The 17968-nt window shown below is 37.9% G+C and overlaps 1 protein-coding gene across 1 annotated transcript in view; it reads left to right on the forward strand.

Annotated features, from left to right (window-relative positions):
• ATP8A1 (ATPase phospholipid transporting 8A1) overlaps nt 1-17512 on the forward strand; it is a 203370-nt gene extending 185858 nt beyond the window's left edge. Inside the window, exons 36-37 of the mRNA XM_077758868.1 lie at nt 11673-11764; nt 12913-17512. Of these exons, the coding sequence (XP_077614994.1) occupies nt 11673-11764; nt 12913-13010 (190 nt within the window). The 3' untranslated portion in view covers nt 13011-17512. The remainder of the gene's footprint in view (nt 1-11672; nt 11765-12912) is intronic.
• The last annotated feature ends 456 nt before the right edge of the window (nt 17513-17968 follow it).

Genomic DNA, 17968 nt, shown 5'->3' on the forward strand with positions numbered 1-17968 from the left:
AAGCCCTTCTAAATGCAAAAAAAAAAAAAAAAAAAAATTAAGCAGCAGTTCCTGGTCTTTAAGAGCAACAGAATGAATATGTAATTTCAAACATAATTTAAAAGTAGTAATCTTCGTATCAGGTAATGATTGATGATAAGGAATGTTAATATGTAATTGCATAGTGAGTGGCCTGTAAGAATGAAACTCTAGATCATTTTTAATTCCTGAACCACACCTGGTTTAAAAAAAAAATCCTTGTGAAGTTGAGTAGAGTGCAAATGTCCATGCATTAGTTGGCTGCTTTTTAATGGAGTTATATGGATACATTTATGCTTTATGCCCTTAAACAGGTACTGCAAACTTACTCTGGCAAACAGAGAGACTCAAAGTATTTCCTTTGGTTTTACCGTGTGGCATATCCCTTTTAAATTCTGTATAATCTAATTATATTACAAAGGGATTTTTATTATAATTGCAAATCGCTAATAGATTATTACTTTTTTAAGCATAGAATCATTTTATTTTCAACCCAAAAGGTTCTGATATAGCCATTTAGTATTTGATACAAAGGAATGATTTTAATCATTTTTAACACACTTCTCTTCGGGTTTTACACTCTAGATATTTGGTTTGACTTTAGCAGTAACAGGCCCATACTGATACAAGTAATGTAAATCTTTGAACAAAAATTAAGATTATTCTGCCTAATGTCATAGATAGCTTAATTTGATAATACTAAATCGGGACTTATTTGGATGGCTTTTTAATATAATATTTTACAAAAACAAAGTTAATTTTTATTGGCCAGAAATAGTAAATTTAATTTCTAACTAGAATTTATTTTACATGGTGTATTATAAGAGAATTTAAGCCAGGGTATATTTGATGTTTGCTCCAAAAGATTGATTTTGATATTCTAAGTTATAAAAGAAGGTCAAAGTTTATTACTCCACATACTGACCACAGTAATAAAAATCTCACATAAAAGTATGAAAAGATTTGGCACATGATAAAACCCTGCTATATTAGCTACTTGAGGGGGAAAAAATAGATGTAGTAAAGACATGTTTTAACACATTTGGCATTTGATTTCAGATTCTGCATAAGTTTGGATTTAGTTATTGTATATCCTCTTGCAGAATGAGATCTTTTTAAATTATTTACTTAAAATCATATAAAAGCTGAACACGAATGACATATGTCTTAGTTTTTAAAGTAGTGTTGTTTCTGATGGTTTACCCAGGCTGCCATGTTGTTTAGTTCCGGAGTCTTTTGGATGGGCTTGTTATTTATCCCTGTGGCATCTCTCCTTCTTGATGTGGCATACAAGGTGTAAGTATACTACTCGGTTATGTACTTAAAAGTATCGATGTATATTTATCCTCCGATTTCTCCAGCTATAACATCAGCTCGAGAATGTAGTTTGTCCAATGGGAATTAGTAATATTGATTAGTTCTGCCTCATAAATAAAGAACAGATGAGTGATTGAGAAATTAGAAAAGTAAGTTAAAGACTGAATGAGAAGTAGAGCAAGTACTTTCAATTAATAGGAGACAGTACATTTTTAGAAATCAGCCAGAAAAATCCAGGTGGAAGAAAAAATTCTGTTAGCTCCAAACACATATATATTTTATTAATGAACAATAGCTGTGGAGGGAAAAAAGGTTTTTGCCCGCCTGTTTCAAAGCATATATAAAATACAGAATGAAAGGAACAAAACTTTACTAAGAATTATCAGTTTTAAAATGTTGTCTCTCCCCTCAAAAAAAAAGATATCCCTAAAGTTAATTTTATGATGCTTATTTAATAACTGTGAGAGTTTTAATTATTATAAACCTAAACCATTCCTTTTAAGACTGTTGTTTCTGCAATTACATAACACTCAAAATTACTGTAATTTTTAGATTCTATTGAAAACTGGTCGCCTATACTCTGGTTACTGTTGTACCGAGCAGCACATTAATAAACCAGTTTTGTAATGTGTGAAATCCTCATATGAAGATTTACGTGCAAATCTTCTTTTTTTTTTCCTTTCAGTATCAAGAGAACTGCTTTTAAAACATTAGTAGATGAAGTTCAGGAGCTGGAGGCAAAATCTCAAGACCCAGGTGCAGTTGTCCTTGGAAAAAGGTAAGGTACCCACTGAATATGTTCTTTCCCAAGTGAACTTTTATCTTTCACTAGTGGTTGGAAATAAGTGGTCAGACTTATATTTATCACTTTACATGGGGCTAGCGGTGTGGATAGATTTTAGAATCAGAGAGATGTAGATTCAAACCAAGTCTGTCACTCACTCGCTATGTGTAACCTTAGCCAAGTTGCTAAATGCTCCTGAGCCTCAATTTTCTCATCTAGAAAATGGGGGTAATATTACCCACCTCATAGCTAGTTTTTAGAATTAAATAAGATATAATTGATAAAGTATCTTGGTGTCTGGTGCTTAATGAGCTTTGAATAAATGGTGGTTACAAATATTAGTGCGTTATTAAAATGAAAGGGAAAAAAGGCCTTTAGCTTGAAACCGTATCTGTAATAAAATAGTGTGTAACGAAAATCAGAGCTTGACACAGGGCAAAGTGCAGTAGCAGTCAGCGCATATTAGGAACTGACCCTGGCATGTGTCACACATGAAGTGAATTGTGTCTGCCAAGTCCTTTCCTTAGTACCACCCCCTCAAAAGAGCAAGGTTCGAAACCTAATCCAATTTACTACATTCACAAAACATTATGAGAAAGAAATTAAACTGTTTTGAAAGCAGTCTATAATAAAACACAATGATGAAGGTAATACCAAGGATTTACTTTTTTCTTCCCTCTTCACACTAACATGAGCTCAAGTTTTGTCTACACCATAGGAAATGCTTTGCTTTGCTCGGATGTCTGTCGCTGTCATCATGATCCAGTTACCCAGTTTGACAGGATTAAGTAAGTGTCAGACTGGGAACTCAAGCTGAGACCTTGGCTTCCAGCCTCGGCTCGCTCTCGTTAGGCCAGGAGGGCTCATCACACGCACACACCTGTCTGTGCATCTCTAGCAAAAGTCCTCACACTGCCATTTGTGGAGCGTTCACTACATGCTAAGCACTGACCGCTTCGTATGCGCTGTCACACTGGAGCCCCATAACAGTCCTGTACAAATTCATCACCCCAGCAGCACCTGGGTGGCTCGGTCAGTTGAGCATCCGACTTTGACTCAGGTCATGATCATGCAGTCCATGGGTTCAAGCCCCACATTGAGCTCTGTGTTGACAGCTCAGAGCCTGGAACCTGCTTCTGATTCTATGTCTCCTCTCTCTCTGCCGGCTCACACTCTTGTCTGTCTCTCTCTCAAAAATAAATAAACATTGAAAATTTTCAAATTAGTCACCCCATTCTTTCCAGATAAGGAAACAGGGACTTAGATGAAGTTCTCAGTCCAAAATAAAAGAGCAGGGCCTTGAGCCCGCGTTAGCGGATTCTGAAGCCCCGAACTCCTAACCATTCACTCTCCTCCCTCCTTGTGTTGCTTTTTCAAGAACGAGCTATAGCGGCAAAAACAGCCTCCACCACCTGCCAAAGTCCGTGACCTCTGTTGGTTGGTGTCCTTGTGTGTATGATGGAAATGGTGACACCTCCTTTCAGGGTTATGAGTATTCTTCACCCGCCACCTTGTGCTCATCTGTGTCCCTTCCTCTAAACATGGACACCCGGCCCATTGCCTGGCACAAGTAGCCCCCCAGTCAGCCTTGTCTGCTGTTCACTCTGGCTGTAAAATGGACGCGATAAGCATTCTGGCTCACAGAATTGTAAATGTACCTGTTTACTAACAGCTATTAGGGAAAGGCCATTGATAATACCGCTACTCCCCTGAGGAGGCAATTTCTTAGGTTTGTAAGGATGTTAATGACCCTTAGGTTTTGCCCCCGCATGTGATACTTGGTTTTCCTGGTTTGTGGTCATACAGGTGACTCAGTAGTTCATAAAGTCAGGCTGAGGGCATGACGTGAGGACCTCCAGGTTGTAAGAGTCAGTGAGTCTCTGATGTAGGTCGCCGCTTCCATTAAAAAACAATAAGAGGGATGCCCGGCTGGCTCAGTAGGTAGAGCATGAGGTGCTTGCTCTTGGAATCATGGGTTCGAACCCCATGTTAGGTATAGAGATTACTTTTTTTAAAAAGTCAGCGAGCTTAAAAGGAATGAAGTGGATTCCACCGTAAGTGACCAACTTCTCCATAGAAAATGCATCAGATAAATTTTCTGCTGCTGCCTCATTTGCCTAAAATAGCTGTTCAGCTTTTCTCAAGAGCAAAGAAATGAGTTAGCTGTCTACACCATGAAAACCCGTGGTGTAACACATACCCCATGCTGCTGCTGCTGCTGCTAGTGGGCTACCAGAAGGATGGCTCAGCACCACCACAGTGCCTTCCTGCTGGATGCCAGCTCGAGGAGGAGGGAAGAAAAAGGATCTGTGAAAGAAGAAAAATAGCAACTGGTTGGAAAAGTCTTTATGCTAAATAGTTACATTCTAAAGCAATTATAGAAATTGTCAGAGTGATTTTACTGCCAGGATTTTAAGATTTTAAGTAATCTCTACAACCAACATGGAGCTCCAACTCACAACCCCGAGATCAAGAGTTGCATCCTCGGGGCGTCTGGGTGGCTCAGTCGGTTAAGTGTCAGACTTCAGCTCAGGTCATGATCTCACAGTTTTTGAGTTCAGGTCCCACATCAGGCTCTGTGCTGACAACTCAAAGCCTGGAGCCTGCTTCGGATTCTGTGTCTCCCTCTCTCTCTTCCCCTCCCCCCCTTAAAAACTAAAGAAAACATTAAAAAATAAAAGAGAGTCACATGCTGTACCAGCTGGGTCCACCAGGCACCCCACTGCCAGGGTTATTTTAGGAATCTTGGAGAATGAGATGGATGTAAAATTTCAAAAAACTTAGCTAATCTTGTCTACATTTTCAAAGAGGGTGAAATTGTGACTTCTATGTAGTCTAGTGATATCAGACTTTAGTTCCAAAACACCGTGTTTTCTACCTCCCAGTCCTTGTACAGGCTGCTCCCTTGTTTAGGAGTTGATACCCTCCTACAGATTGGGAAGCCTAATTCCTAGTTTTCAAAACCCAGCTCAGATGGAATTACCTCAACTTTTCTTACATAAAATGAATTCCTCCTCTGCTCTCTGGTTACTTTACGCTTCTGTTGTCACATTTATTTTATTGTATTGTAATGTGTTTATCCTGTGTGTTTGTTTCCCCCCCCCCCCCCNTTTATTTTATTGTATTGTAAATATGTTTATCCTGTTTGTTTGTTCCCCCCCCCCCCTTTTAGACTTTCCTGTGACCCAGCACCTAGCACAGCTCCAGGAACATAATAGCACTTGATAAACATTTGTTGAATGGGTGATTGAATGCTTAAGAGAATGACCTGAGGAAGGAAGGAAGAAAGGAAGGGAGGGAGGGAGGAAAGGTTGGCTGAGTAGTGAGTGAGTGGTAAATAGATGGTTGATTCACGGGTAGTTAAATAGATACTCTACATAAGAACATAGATTATACAGATTACACTTCCCAAATTAGCCATGTCCCAAGAAGTAACAGTGGTTTACTTCTTTGTCCTAGAATAATGCAATCTTGTAAACTGATCACCCCCAGTTTTTTTCAGTCTCCACTAAGCTCTATTATGAAGTCAAGCGGTATACAAAGAGTGACTGCCTCAGAGAAACTATAACTTGTAAGCACTGTATCCAGATTAGCACTTAAAATAATTTATGTCTCATGTTTACTCATGTTCAAAAACTAAAACATTTTGGTTGAAACCCTCCTTTTTAGTAGAAATAGTAGGTCACTTGCCATATTATCCAGTGATTTAGGTATTTTCACTCCAGTCTTACAATGAAATTTGGGGGAGGATGGGGGAGATGTGTTTCGTCATCTAAGTACAGTTTGTTGCCTTTGAACCTTGGGTTATGGTGGAATTCAATTTAAGTTTAAAATGTTGGGAGAATAAATGCAAGCCTTACCCCTGGTCATTAAGTAGCTATAGCTTATTATTTTTGGTTAAAAAAATAACTTATATGCTGTGAAGCCCTGTCTCCACTGTTACTTTTTTGTGGGCGGGCTCCAGCACCTGGGCGCATAAGCATCTATAATTCCAAAATATAAAAACCTTTGAAATTCAATTTTTCCTCGCAGGTTTATAGCAAATATTTTCTGGAAAAACCTAAACCGTTTGTTCCATAAATATAAAGGCATTGACAGTGTTTATTTTTTTCTATGATATAAATATCCATACATTTTATAGCAGAAATAATAATTGTTTTGGAATAGGGGCCTCTCGTATCTCACTGGGGGGACTACTACATCAATAAGTTGTGTGTAACATCTTTCCTAAAACAAAATAACAAAAACAAATGTGAATTCAAAAACCTAGTGCTTTAAAATAAGGGGTGTTTACACTGGGCTCATTGGAGACCGAGCAGTTGTCTTTGGATATCTTTCATAAGCATGAGAAGCACGTATGTACATTATACAGGCAAATGTGATAATGAGATCCATCATGTTTTATTATCTAACTGTAGACATAAGCCAGTATATGATCATCAGCCATTACTAAATAGAATTTTTCCCAAGGATCTTCAGGTCATTCCTCATTAATTTGTCCATCACTATAGCCTTGACTTTTTTTTTTTGAGGCCATGAAAATTCATCTTATTTGTTTATTTTTATTTTTTAACTTACATCCAACTTAGTTAGCATATAATGCAATAGTGACTTCAGTAGATTCCAGTGATTCATCTCTTATGTATAACACCCAGTGCTCATCCCAACAAGTGTCCTCCTTAATTCCCCTTGCCCATGTAGCCCATCCCCCCCACAACCCCTCCAGCAACCCTCCGTTTGTTTTCTGTATTTATGACTCTCTCATGTTTTGTCCTTCTCCTTGTTTTTATATTATTTTTGCTTCCCTTCCCTTATGTTCATCCGTTCTGTGTCTTAAAGTCCTCATATGAGTGAAGCCATATGATAATTGTCTTTCTCTGACTAATTTCACTTAGCATAATACCCTCTAATTCCTTCCATGTAGTTGCAAATGGCAAGATCTCATTCTTTTGGATTGCTGAGTAATACTCCTTTTGTGTGTATATATACCACCTCTTTATCCATTCATCCACTGATGGACATTTGGGCTCTTTCCATACTTTGGCTATTATCGATAGCACTGACTATAGCCTTGACTTTAAAGAAGAGAGCATCAAAGTTTGGATGTCAGATAATGTGGCCATGTGGATGGTGATGATGGTTTCTCTCAGTCTTTCTCTGTTTTATTTATCTTTTTTTGACCCAGCAATAGCACTGCTAGGAATTTACCCAGGGGATACAGGAGTGCTGATGCATAGGGGCACATGTACCCCAATGTTCATAGCAGCACTCTCAACAATAGCCAAAGCATGGAAAGAACCTAAGTGTCCATCAACTGACAAATGGATCAAGAGATGTGGTTTAATCTATATATGGCAATGAGAAAGAATGAAATCTGGCCATTTGTAGCAGTGTGGATGGAACTTGAGGGTGTTATGCTGAGCAAAATAAGTCAGGCAGAAAAAGACAGTTATCATATGTTTGCACGTATAGGTGGATTAGGAGGAACCTAACGGAGAACCATGGGGGAGGAAAAGGGGAAAAATAGTTGGGGAGAGGGAGGGAAGCAAACCATGAGAGACTCTTGAATATTGAGAACAAACTGAGGGCTGATGGGGGTGGGAGAGAGGGGAAGGGGGGAGATGGACATGGAGGAGGGCACTTGTTGGGATGAGCACTGGGTATTATATGGAAACCATATAAACTATGAAAGAAAAAAGTGAAAAGATTATACAATTGAAAAAAAGCATTGCCACAAAACTAATAGAAAAGAAACCATATTTCTCAATTTTCACACTGGATTCCTATCAGTGCTACATGCAAACCTTGGTAGGGGGTCAGGACAGGAGCATGTGTCAGATGTTTCCCCCCCACCCATTCATCACTGTGATAATGGTTCTATCCAGCCTTTGTAAAGGAAAGTGACCAAATGACAAGTATTATCTCCTCCAGAGCAGAGATTAGGACAGTTATAATCACTGTTTATCTTCCCTACCACCACCACCCACCACAGGACAGCTGCCATGCGCCCTACACTGAAACATCCACGTCTGGATGATTCTTTACTTTCTGGGGATCCATTTTAATGAGTCACTCAAAGTAGCTTAGCAACCCAATATAAAGTCAAATGCAAATTTACCAATCTTCAAAAATAAATGAAAATACCTTAAGACAATGTATTCCAGGACGGTAAATGGGATTTTAGCTAGACATTTCTTTGTGCTTCTAAATGAAACACTACTTTAAAACACAGTGTGTTGAAAAACCTTACCTCCACCAAATATCTAAGTTGAAACATTTTAGTGGGCTTGGAAATAAGGTAACAATATTTAAGTGGTAGTTGCATAATTTCCTTGAACAAATTTAGAATTTGCATTGCTTGGTCTGTAAATGATGAAAGACCATACAAAATTGAGTCACACTACTAACAGTTGTGATTAAGACAGGGCTTTAGGGGCACCTGGGTGGCTCAGTCGGTTGAGCATCCAACTGGCTCAGGTCATGATCTCATGGTCCATGAGTTCAGGCCCTGCGTCGGGCTCTTGTGCTGACATCTCAGAGCCTGAAGCCTGCTTCACATTCTGTCTCTGTTTCTGCCCCTCCCCTGCTCTCACACTGTGTTCTCTCTCCCTCTCTCTCTCTTTCTGTCTCAAATATAAATAAACATAAAAAAAGGTGGGGTTTTAATGAGAAGGTATCTAAATAAAGTCTTTTTGTTCTTCTCACAGTGTGTTAAGCTGTTCAAGAAAAACTGAACTTTTAACATATCCATTAATGTTTATGTGTCACTGATACATTGTATAATGTAACTTGATAGTAATATCAGTACCCATAAACATCAAGGGTGTAGAACCCTGTAATTTTGAAATGATGAGTAGTTCCCAAAAGGTAGGATAAGACGAGAGAAATACAAATCATCATCACTTATTATTTACCAAGCACCCCCCTGTGAATGGCATTTATATTTCGTAGGAGGGACTCTGCTCTACAAGAACTAAAGCAAGAGTTCAGTGTCCAGGAAACAACAGCAACATAGTTTTCCTGCTATGGAACTGGACTGGAGGCATTGTAAATCCAAACGCACATGCAGCAGTAGACATCTCGTGTTGAGCTAATGTTGAATATAAGCCAAGGCATCAAAAAGGATCCTCACAAAGTTATCTTTTGTGATGGTCTCTGTTCTAGTTGATTTTTTTAATAACAAATTCCTTGGGGGTCACCTGGATGGCTCAGTTGGTTAAGCATCTAACTTCAACTCGGTGATGATCTCAACGGTTTGTGAGTTCGAGCCCCACATCAGGCTCTGTGCTAACAGTTCAGAGCCTGGAGCCTGCTTTGGATTCTGTGTCTCCCTCTATCTCTGCACCTCCCCTGCTCACACTCTCACTCTCAAGAATAAACAAACATTTAAAAAAAATTTTTTTTAATAAATTCCTTGGGAGTGGAGGAGTGGCAAGGCTGGGAAGGACTAGCTTTTGTGGAGTGCTTCCTAAGTGCCAGGCTGTGCTAGAAGCCATACAGTTCCTTGAATCCCCACCGTTGGTTAGGGATTATCTTCCTGGTGTGTATGAGATGACCAAGAACGGTTTGCCTGAGGCTCCTCAGCTAAAAAAGTAACAGACTCAGAATTAAAGTTAAGATTCCAAAGCCCATTCTCTGCCCCCAGTGATGCACTCCTTTCCCGAGAAAGCTTTCTTACTGCACTTTGTTTTTGAACACTAGACATTAACTTGATGTAACTGCTGAATAAAAGGATAGCCTCCTATGAACCATTACAAAACAAAACCACATTATCTTATACATCTAACTTTCATAATAGGAAAGATAAAATTCTCACATCTGCCTTCTTAACATTTAATGTTATAATATTAAAGTATTACGCATTTTAGAAGGCCAGCCTGAAACCTGGAAAATGTATTTGGGGGAGAAGAAGCTACATCGTGATGCATTGCCAACCTCTAGTTGTCTGTAGTCATTTCCATCTTAAACACCAGAGACTTCCCAGCACCCCATCCACAGTGCTCTGCTAACAAAATCAGACCACCTGCTGCTAACGTTGCTGACTTCCTCAAAGCAGTTACATGTTTTAGTGTTCCTGAGGGTCTCTGAGTCTGTAATGTTAGATCATTTTAAGAACAGAGCAGAAAAGCGACTCGAAAATTGGTCCCTTCTCATTCCCCATATCTGTTTATTTCACTGACAAAAACAAGTTTTACGACTATTTGCAAACCCACTGGAGTTTTAGATTAATTAGCTTTCTTGCCTTAATGTAGCTAATTCTCGGTGACAATGAAGTATGTCTAATAAGCACCGTTTACAGCATCCCTCGCCTTGAAAAATATGTGTAGAAGATAACTACAAATGTCAACATTGCTAAATATTTTACTTCAGCAAAAGCCTAAATGTTTCTGCAATTACAAGTTCATTCTGCAGAGGATCCTTTTTTTTTTAATTTTTTGTGTATGATAAAAATTGTTCCACTTCAGAATTTCAGAAAATTTGGCAAAACACAGAAGTAACAGGACAACTTCACTAAAACTTTTATAGTGGGAAAAACACAAGATGGAAATTTTTCAACTGAGCCCATCCCAGTGATTAAAACAGAATTGCATAAACATTTGCTGTAGCTCATGTGGATTACTTAATAGCTCTTTACGCTTCTTATGTTCTTTGATATCAAAGCAAAGTCTTAGAAATCAACCACTGGAGAAATGGCATGATTGGGAGTCCTGGTGTGATGTTTAAAGTGCATTTCACAATGATTACTTGAATTCATTGATTTGACAAATAATTGGCTCCCTGCTGTGGGAGACCCCATTCTACATGCGGTGGAAAAAAACAGATGCGTTCTTTCTTACATTGTTGCTTCTAGGAGTTACATAATTAATTACGTGGATTTGTTTCTGTGGAGAGCATTCTAAACGTTTATTGAAAAATAAATATTTTCCTTGTCATTTTACCTAGCATTATTTTCTGAAAGTAGTTTTGTTTCAAAATGAAATTAAGGAACACATTTCATACCATATTGAAGTGGGTAATGGAACTTTTCTAATTAAAATGTCTGCGAAATCTCTCCTTCACGTAACTTTTAGGATTTCTTTGCGTAACTAAAAAAATATTTTACACCGAAATATGTGCCAAGTAGGAAAAAGATAGAGTAATAGTCTTTGTGATTCTAAAAGTGCCACGCTTAGTACATAGGTAGTAAGTCAACCGGGATTTTAGAAGTGAATGACGTTGCTGGCAGATTTTGTATTTTGTGTGTGTGTGTTAACTGTGTTGTACAGGTTCTGTATCCCCATTTGACTTAAATATCACTAGGGGGTGGAGAAATCTTGTGGCTGGATTATTGGGAACAAAACTCTCCTTCGCTCTGGGAAAAACTGGCCTCGGATGTATCTAAATGCTTGAAATCTCATTTGCTATCTGAGAAAATGGGGTGAAAAGAATCACTAGACTACAGACTTCTCAAGCAATCTTTTGTTCAAGTCTAACTCTCTCTGGTGGTCCTGTGGGCACAGGGGGGCTCTGCCGACTTGATAATTCATTTCACACATTTGCACCTGGCCCACAGCCTCACGGAGAGGGCGCAACTGCTCAAGAACGTCTTTAAGAAGAACCACGTGAACTTGTACCGGTCCGAGTCCCTGCAACAAAATCTGCTCCGTGAGTATCTCAGTCTGATTTGTAAATAAATACTCTGCCATTGTGTCTGAGCATTTAGGAGAGCCATGTTTTGGCTTTAGGGATATGTAACTCTTTAAAATTAATACTGAAAATAAGTTTTGTGTAGTGACAACATGGGACATAAATGGCCAGTGTTTAGAGAAATGACCAGCGGACAAGACAAAGCATTTTAAAACCTGCTTTCGCTTGAAGAAATATTTCCACATGCCCCTGGCTTCCTTAAATCTTAAAAAGAACTAGTAAAATAAATCTTAACTCTTAAAAGCGCCCTCTGTATTGTTATCTTTTCTACTTGAACAACTTTGCAAGGGCTTTTTCAGCTTTCATGCGGCACAATGAAACATATATTTCCCCCTTCAGAAATATTTATGAATATTTAGGGTTGTAAGAAATTATTAGGTATCATGCCCTCTTAACATTTCAAGGATCTAAAAGAGAATATAATATATAAAGCCCTGTAGTAAATGTATTTGTGTTAGCCATATATCTTTTGTTTCATGTTGTTTCCACATGTAATTTATTTTCATTTATATATACTCATGTTTAATGCTTTTGCTTTTTTTTTTTTTACTTCAAGAGGCCTTTTCTAAAGATGTGACCCCCTTGGGGGCCGTTGCTTATTCCCAGCCATGTTGGGGCATGAGTGAATTTACTTGTAAGATGCCAAGAGCCAAAGACAATGCTGTCCCAAGGAAGGAGACTACTTTTCCACCATTGGCAGTTACATGAGTTTATGTGTGTCTCCTCCTCGCTTTTATTCCTCCTTCTCGGGCATCCACCTAATGTGTGTAAATGCATGTGCCCACTTGACTGGACCCCCATGCCCTCCGGTAGCCAGGAAGCAACAGTTGAATGGCTCCGCTTGGGTTTGAGATGCTGTGAGGAAGACCGAGGGGGATCTGGGGGACAGAGTTCATAGAATCTCAGCTGACAACCTGCAGTCAGCCCATTCTTCCTGTTATAGCTGAGCCTGCAAAACACGTTAGAAATTCATGTCTTCCTGCACACTTTTGAGGGCAGGAGGGGTATGTGAGTTCCCCGAGGTTAGAAAATGAGTACTTAAAACTCAGAATAGAGATTCCCAGTGACTTCACGATGATCATTTCTGTTTCATCTCTAACTTACAGATGGGTATGCTTTCTCACAAGACGAGAATGGAATCGTGTCACAATCTGAAGTGATTAGAGCATATGACACCACAAAGCAGAGACCCGATGAATGGTGATGGGCAGGGCTCTCCTGATGCGAGGCTGGCTCTGCTAGGTCTCTAAGGAGAGCTCCCAGGTCTTACCAGAATCTGCTGACCAATTCCAGTCTGGTCCAAGGAAGGGAAAGTGGATCTGAGCTCATCTCATTGATTGATCTTCAGATTCATGTATATTATAGACGTAAGCACTGTGCAACTCTACTGTAACACCATCTCTTCCAGATTTTTTAAAGTATTCGCTAAGTCTTTGTAAGCAGAAATTGAAAATGACCTTGTATCTTGCCAGAATGCTTTCTTAAAACTGAGAATAGGTCAGTAGTCTTATACCATTACTCTGGGGTGGTAACTGACTCTCAGTTGATTGGATACACCACAAGGCGACCAACCGTTAAAGAACTCTAAAATGGTAATCATTTAAAGGGACTCTTGATATCCAGACTTAGATTTCAGAAAATGCTGAAAAAAACCAGCACTCTTCTCTAAGGAACTGACTCACCTTACCGAGCAAAATTTCTAAATAAGACATTAATAAGTGTTTGTGTCAAAAATTGTCTTGATAAATGTTTGCCAAAGAAGTTCAATAAGTGTATTTCTTATTCAGTAGTCATTTGCCCAGAAATGTAAAAGAAAGTTTACCTCCAGTTCTGCTGTAAGAGCTGCATGCTTGACTTCAAATGGAAGAGTGATTTGCAAAAATGAGTATTTCAAGGCATTTGCTACTCAAATCTGTGATTTTGCACCTTTGGTCTTATAAATGCTTCTTTCTTGTCTGTCTTGTTTACCTGTTGAAGTTGGAGGGCACACGTGATAATGTGACTCTGTCATCATGATACTGATTTTTAATCTGTGTATATGTCTCCGTCATTTCTGATGAGGTGTCTCATCTAGATTTTTCTAAAAACTCTGGCTTCCTCTGAAGATTCAGTGATGTCATCTTGTCTTAACGTTTTCCCTCTGAAGAAGAATATGCTTCTATATTTATGTGAGATTCCCAGTGCTTCTGTCGAGGTGTTTGGAATATAATGTCGGATAAATGCATGGGCTTTTGTAATGTACATAGGCTCGGCTTTTGTCCTGTGTTTTGGTTCTTTCTATCAGTTCCTGCTAGACATGCCTGCTGTCTTATATAGCACACCCTGTGTTATGTGACTGCCCCTGTACTGAACACTGAGAATTACTTCACAGTTCACTTTTGAAACCGCTCTCCCAAATTAGTCACATGCTGCTAATTGGGACAAATAAGTAGTACATTTTCCCCATTTTAAAAACACCGATTTTTCTCAAGCCTGTAGCTTTATATAGTCAGAGACAGTCTCCATCTCGAGTAGATTTTGCTGCTATGGTTTTAAGTGTATGTTCAGTTTCATTATTTTCAGCATGTCCAAGACATGTCCTAAAGATGCCTATTTTGGTACCAACAGTAAATGGTGAAGGGGCTGTTTAAAAACCACAACCAGTTTTCTATACTGTTTTTAAAATAATGGTTTCATTTAAAAAGAACAAAAAGGAACTCTAGTTTTCAGATACACTTCAGAGACGGAAGCAAACTTTCTGCCTTTTCTTCAGAAGCCTGTTTGCCTTTAAGTGGACCTACTAGCAAAATGGGTAGAACTTCCTCTTAAAAAAAAAGTCAACTAGAATTACGAAGAAAGGTGATTTGAGTTTAATAATGTCACATTCTTTTTACCCTTTTTCTTAATCTAGCTTTAAAATTAGGTTATACATCACTTCCTTCTCTGTATTTTTAGCTATTTAGTTACAAGCATGCTTCCCCCATTTTCTGTAAATCAGAGAGGTTATAACACATACCTAATTCTAAGGGGAGCAGGGGGCTGATGTACTTTACTTCCTAGACCATTCCCATTTGGGGTTCAGATTAAGAAAATTGTGAATCGAAACATCTAGAAAGACCACAGGTGTTAAGGGTCTAAGATCACCTTCAAAATTCTGAAGTCACGGATTTTGTCTACTGAATGGATATTCAAAGCAGCTTTCCTGGGCCTCGCAGTGGTGATAGTGAAGGTCAAACCACACAAATCCAAAAACAAGAATGAAGTACATCCCTCCAGAGAAACACTTCATAGCAATTACAGACCAGAGCTGCTTGGGTTTGCCTCCACCTCGTCAGTGGTATCCTTCTCCAAAATGTTAATAGCAAAATGAAATGAATATAATAGAACTGAATTTTCTGGCTTAAAAAAATCGGAAAGTTTTATTTTTATCTTAAAACATGGATTATTTCTATGGAGCTCCTCAACAAGAGTAGAATAGAATACCCATGGTTAATTAACATATAAGATCATGGTCTGAGGTATGGCTATTTTCTAGTCCTGTTTATGAATTATTAGGTCCATTCCTTTGCTTCTCGGGTGAGAGAGGGGTTCGGGCACAGGGAGTGCTCACCTTGGTAAGACTTAACACGCAGCATTACATTTGCAGAGACTTTATAGTGTTAGAAAAACCCTCTGATTTTTTTAACCATCCAAAGAGCAGGAAGAGTAACACAGTTTTACCAGGATTCAAACAAACAGCTGAAGTGACTTTTAACTTGTATTTTCTGAAATAAAGGACATATACTCTTCAATTAAAAAGTCCCCTATAGGGATTTTGGCAGATGCTAACACTGTTGCTTTACAATGTTTACAATTCAGAAAATACTACTTACAGCAGAAAATCCTCATTCATTTAACATTGAAAAGCTGGGAGTTGCTTCTTTAATGTTGAATAATACACAGTGATATTGAGCATGAACTTTCTAAATGTTTTATATATATACATATAAAAATAGATCGGTGTCTCACACCCAGAAAAATGCTATATGGCAGGAATTGTTAGCAGGAGAATGGTGTTTCTCAGGAATGTAGCAAATTTAAAATGATACATGTGCTGCCCATCCCCCAACCCCACTCCCCTCAGGATCTGATGTGAGCCAGCTTCAGCAGTGTTGCAAAATGAATGGGAAACCTTTTTCTAATCAAGTCAGGTGAACATGTATTCTATTCAGTAATGTTATTTATTTACATGAGTTATATGGTCACTGAATGGAGCCACTCATCCCTCTTAATTTCCAGGGGGAAAAGTGAATTCCAGAAATCAACTCCTATTCTGATCATGAAGTTTTATAATTCTGCATTCTATTATCAGATATGGACATCACATGATAATTTGTTCTGCATTGTGTGCACTGTACATCACTCGTAACTTCTTGTTGAAAATATTCTTTCAGGGAATGAATGCAAGTCTGAAAGTAAAAGATTGTATATTTGTAGTTTTTAAATTATTTATAACAGTGTCCTAATTATTACCATGCTACATGATCATCAGTGTTTATTTTTGTGCAGTTGCCCAAAACCAGGATAGTTCCTGGTTCTAAAACTTATTTCATCAAATAAGTCTATAACCTTATAAATAACCATTTATAACATTTATCGGGAAAACACCCACCCCATTCACATCATGTGGACCAGATCTGTGGAATTCTTTTTGTAAATTAATGTACTACCATGCAATTCGGTGCCTAATAAATGCTTTTTAATGATGAACATTTCTATAATGCTTCTTTAAGAGATCATAATCTGATTTTTCTCACACTAAAATAACTGAAGTCACTTGTGAGACTTAGTTATACTTTGCTGCATTTTAATTAACCTTCAGTGGCTATTAAAATGGAATGTAAGTTAAACTTTGAAGGAAAGGAAATAAATGTTTTCCATTTTTCGTCTTGATTTATTTTCTGTATGAAAGCAGCTGTGTTTTTGATAGGTTTATGGTTTGCATGAATTAATATTTAAAGTGGTCTAGGCCAATGCATGGCTACTGCCGTAAATCTTGATGTTTATTTCTGCCTTATAAAATTCTATCATGGCCTACCTGGAATTCAATAGTCAGTGGACAAATTAATTGGTTCTCTGCACAACTTTTTTCTTTAATAAGTAAATTATTTTACAAACAAATTTGAAAAAATTAATTGCAACTTTTGTTTAGCTTGCTTCTAAGAACTTTTCTTAATAAAGCTCACAAAACTTCTCAGCAAATAAATCTCTCCCGTAAGGAGGAAAAAGAGCTAGATTTTATACATGCTTACTTTGAATTAACAGCAACTTTCCATAGGTAAATCTGCTCTTGCAAAAAACGAGAGCAGAATATTAAAAAATAATAAATATTTTTATGTTTCATGGTTCTATTCTAGAAGCCATAAACGCAATAAATACTGTTTGCTGTTTATTTAGCTATTTCAAGCTTCATTTTTCACATTTTCAAGTTTATTAAGTTTTTTTTTTTAAAAAAAACAAAGCAGCCTTGGGAGGCAGCTACTATGGAAAATTGCGGTTTGCATTAAAGGTAAAATAGTATTTTCAGCTCCATGAAAACCATTCCTGCCGAAACTGTTGTAGAAATTGTGAAGCTGCATGAGTGGAGAGCATTGAATCTGTGATTATAGTTTTCTCAGGTTTGTTTATCTCGATGTTCAATGCACTGTGTTTCATAAATAGTTATTAAAGTTGAGTAATATTCAGTTCTATGCAGTGTTGTGTGTCATTGGCCTTTTGTGAATGTGCATGTTTTAAATTGCAAATTTTAAACATTTTGTCCTCTAATTGTTATTAAAAATTAAATAAACCGTACGATTACATAAAGGAATTGTTGCAGTTGTAATTGCTAGTTTTAAAAACTATGTTGCTTTATAAAACCTTCAAAGCCACTGTAATTATAGTCTGAGAAGGTGTCTCCACTTACTGGTGTTTTAACATTTTGTCTACAACCCCAGTGATCTAGAAAATAGCCCTTCATTTTAATCCAACTAAAGGAAACATGAAGGGGGGCAGCATATGAAGTCTGCTTTGGTACGAGGCGTGGTTAATTAATTGAGTACCCTCCCAAAAAACTTTTTAAATAATTCCTGAATTTTGATTCTTCAGTCAGAAAAGCCCCCCAGGATTATCCCCATTACATATTTAAATCAGCCTACAAGTCAA

This window comes from Crocuta crocuta, unplaced genomic scaffold (assembly GCF_008692635.1).
Source record: "Crocuta crocuta isolate KB4526 unplaced genomic scaffold, BGI_CrCroc_1.0 scaffold223, whole genome shotgun sequence".
NCBI lineage: Eukaryota > Metazoa > Chordata > Mammalia > Carnivora > Hyaenidae > Crocuta > Crocuta crocuta.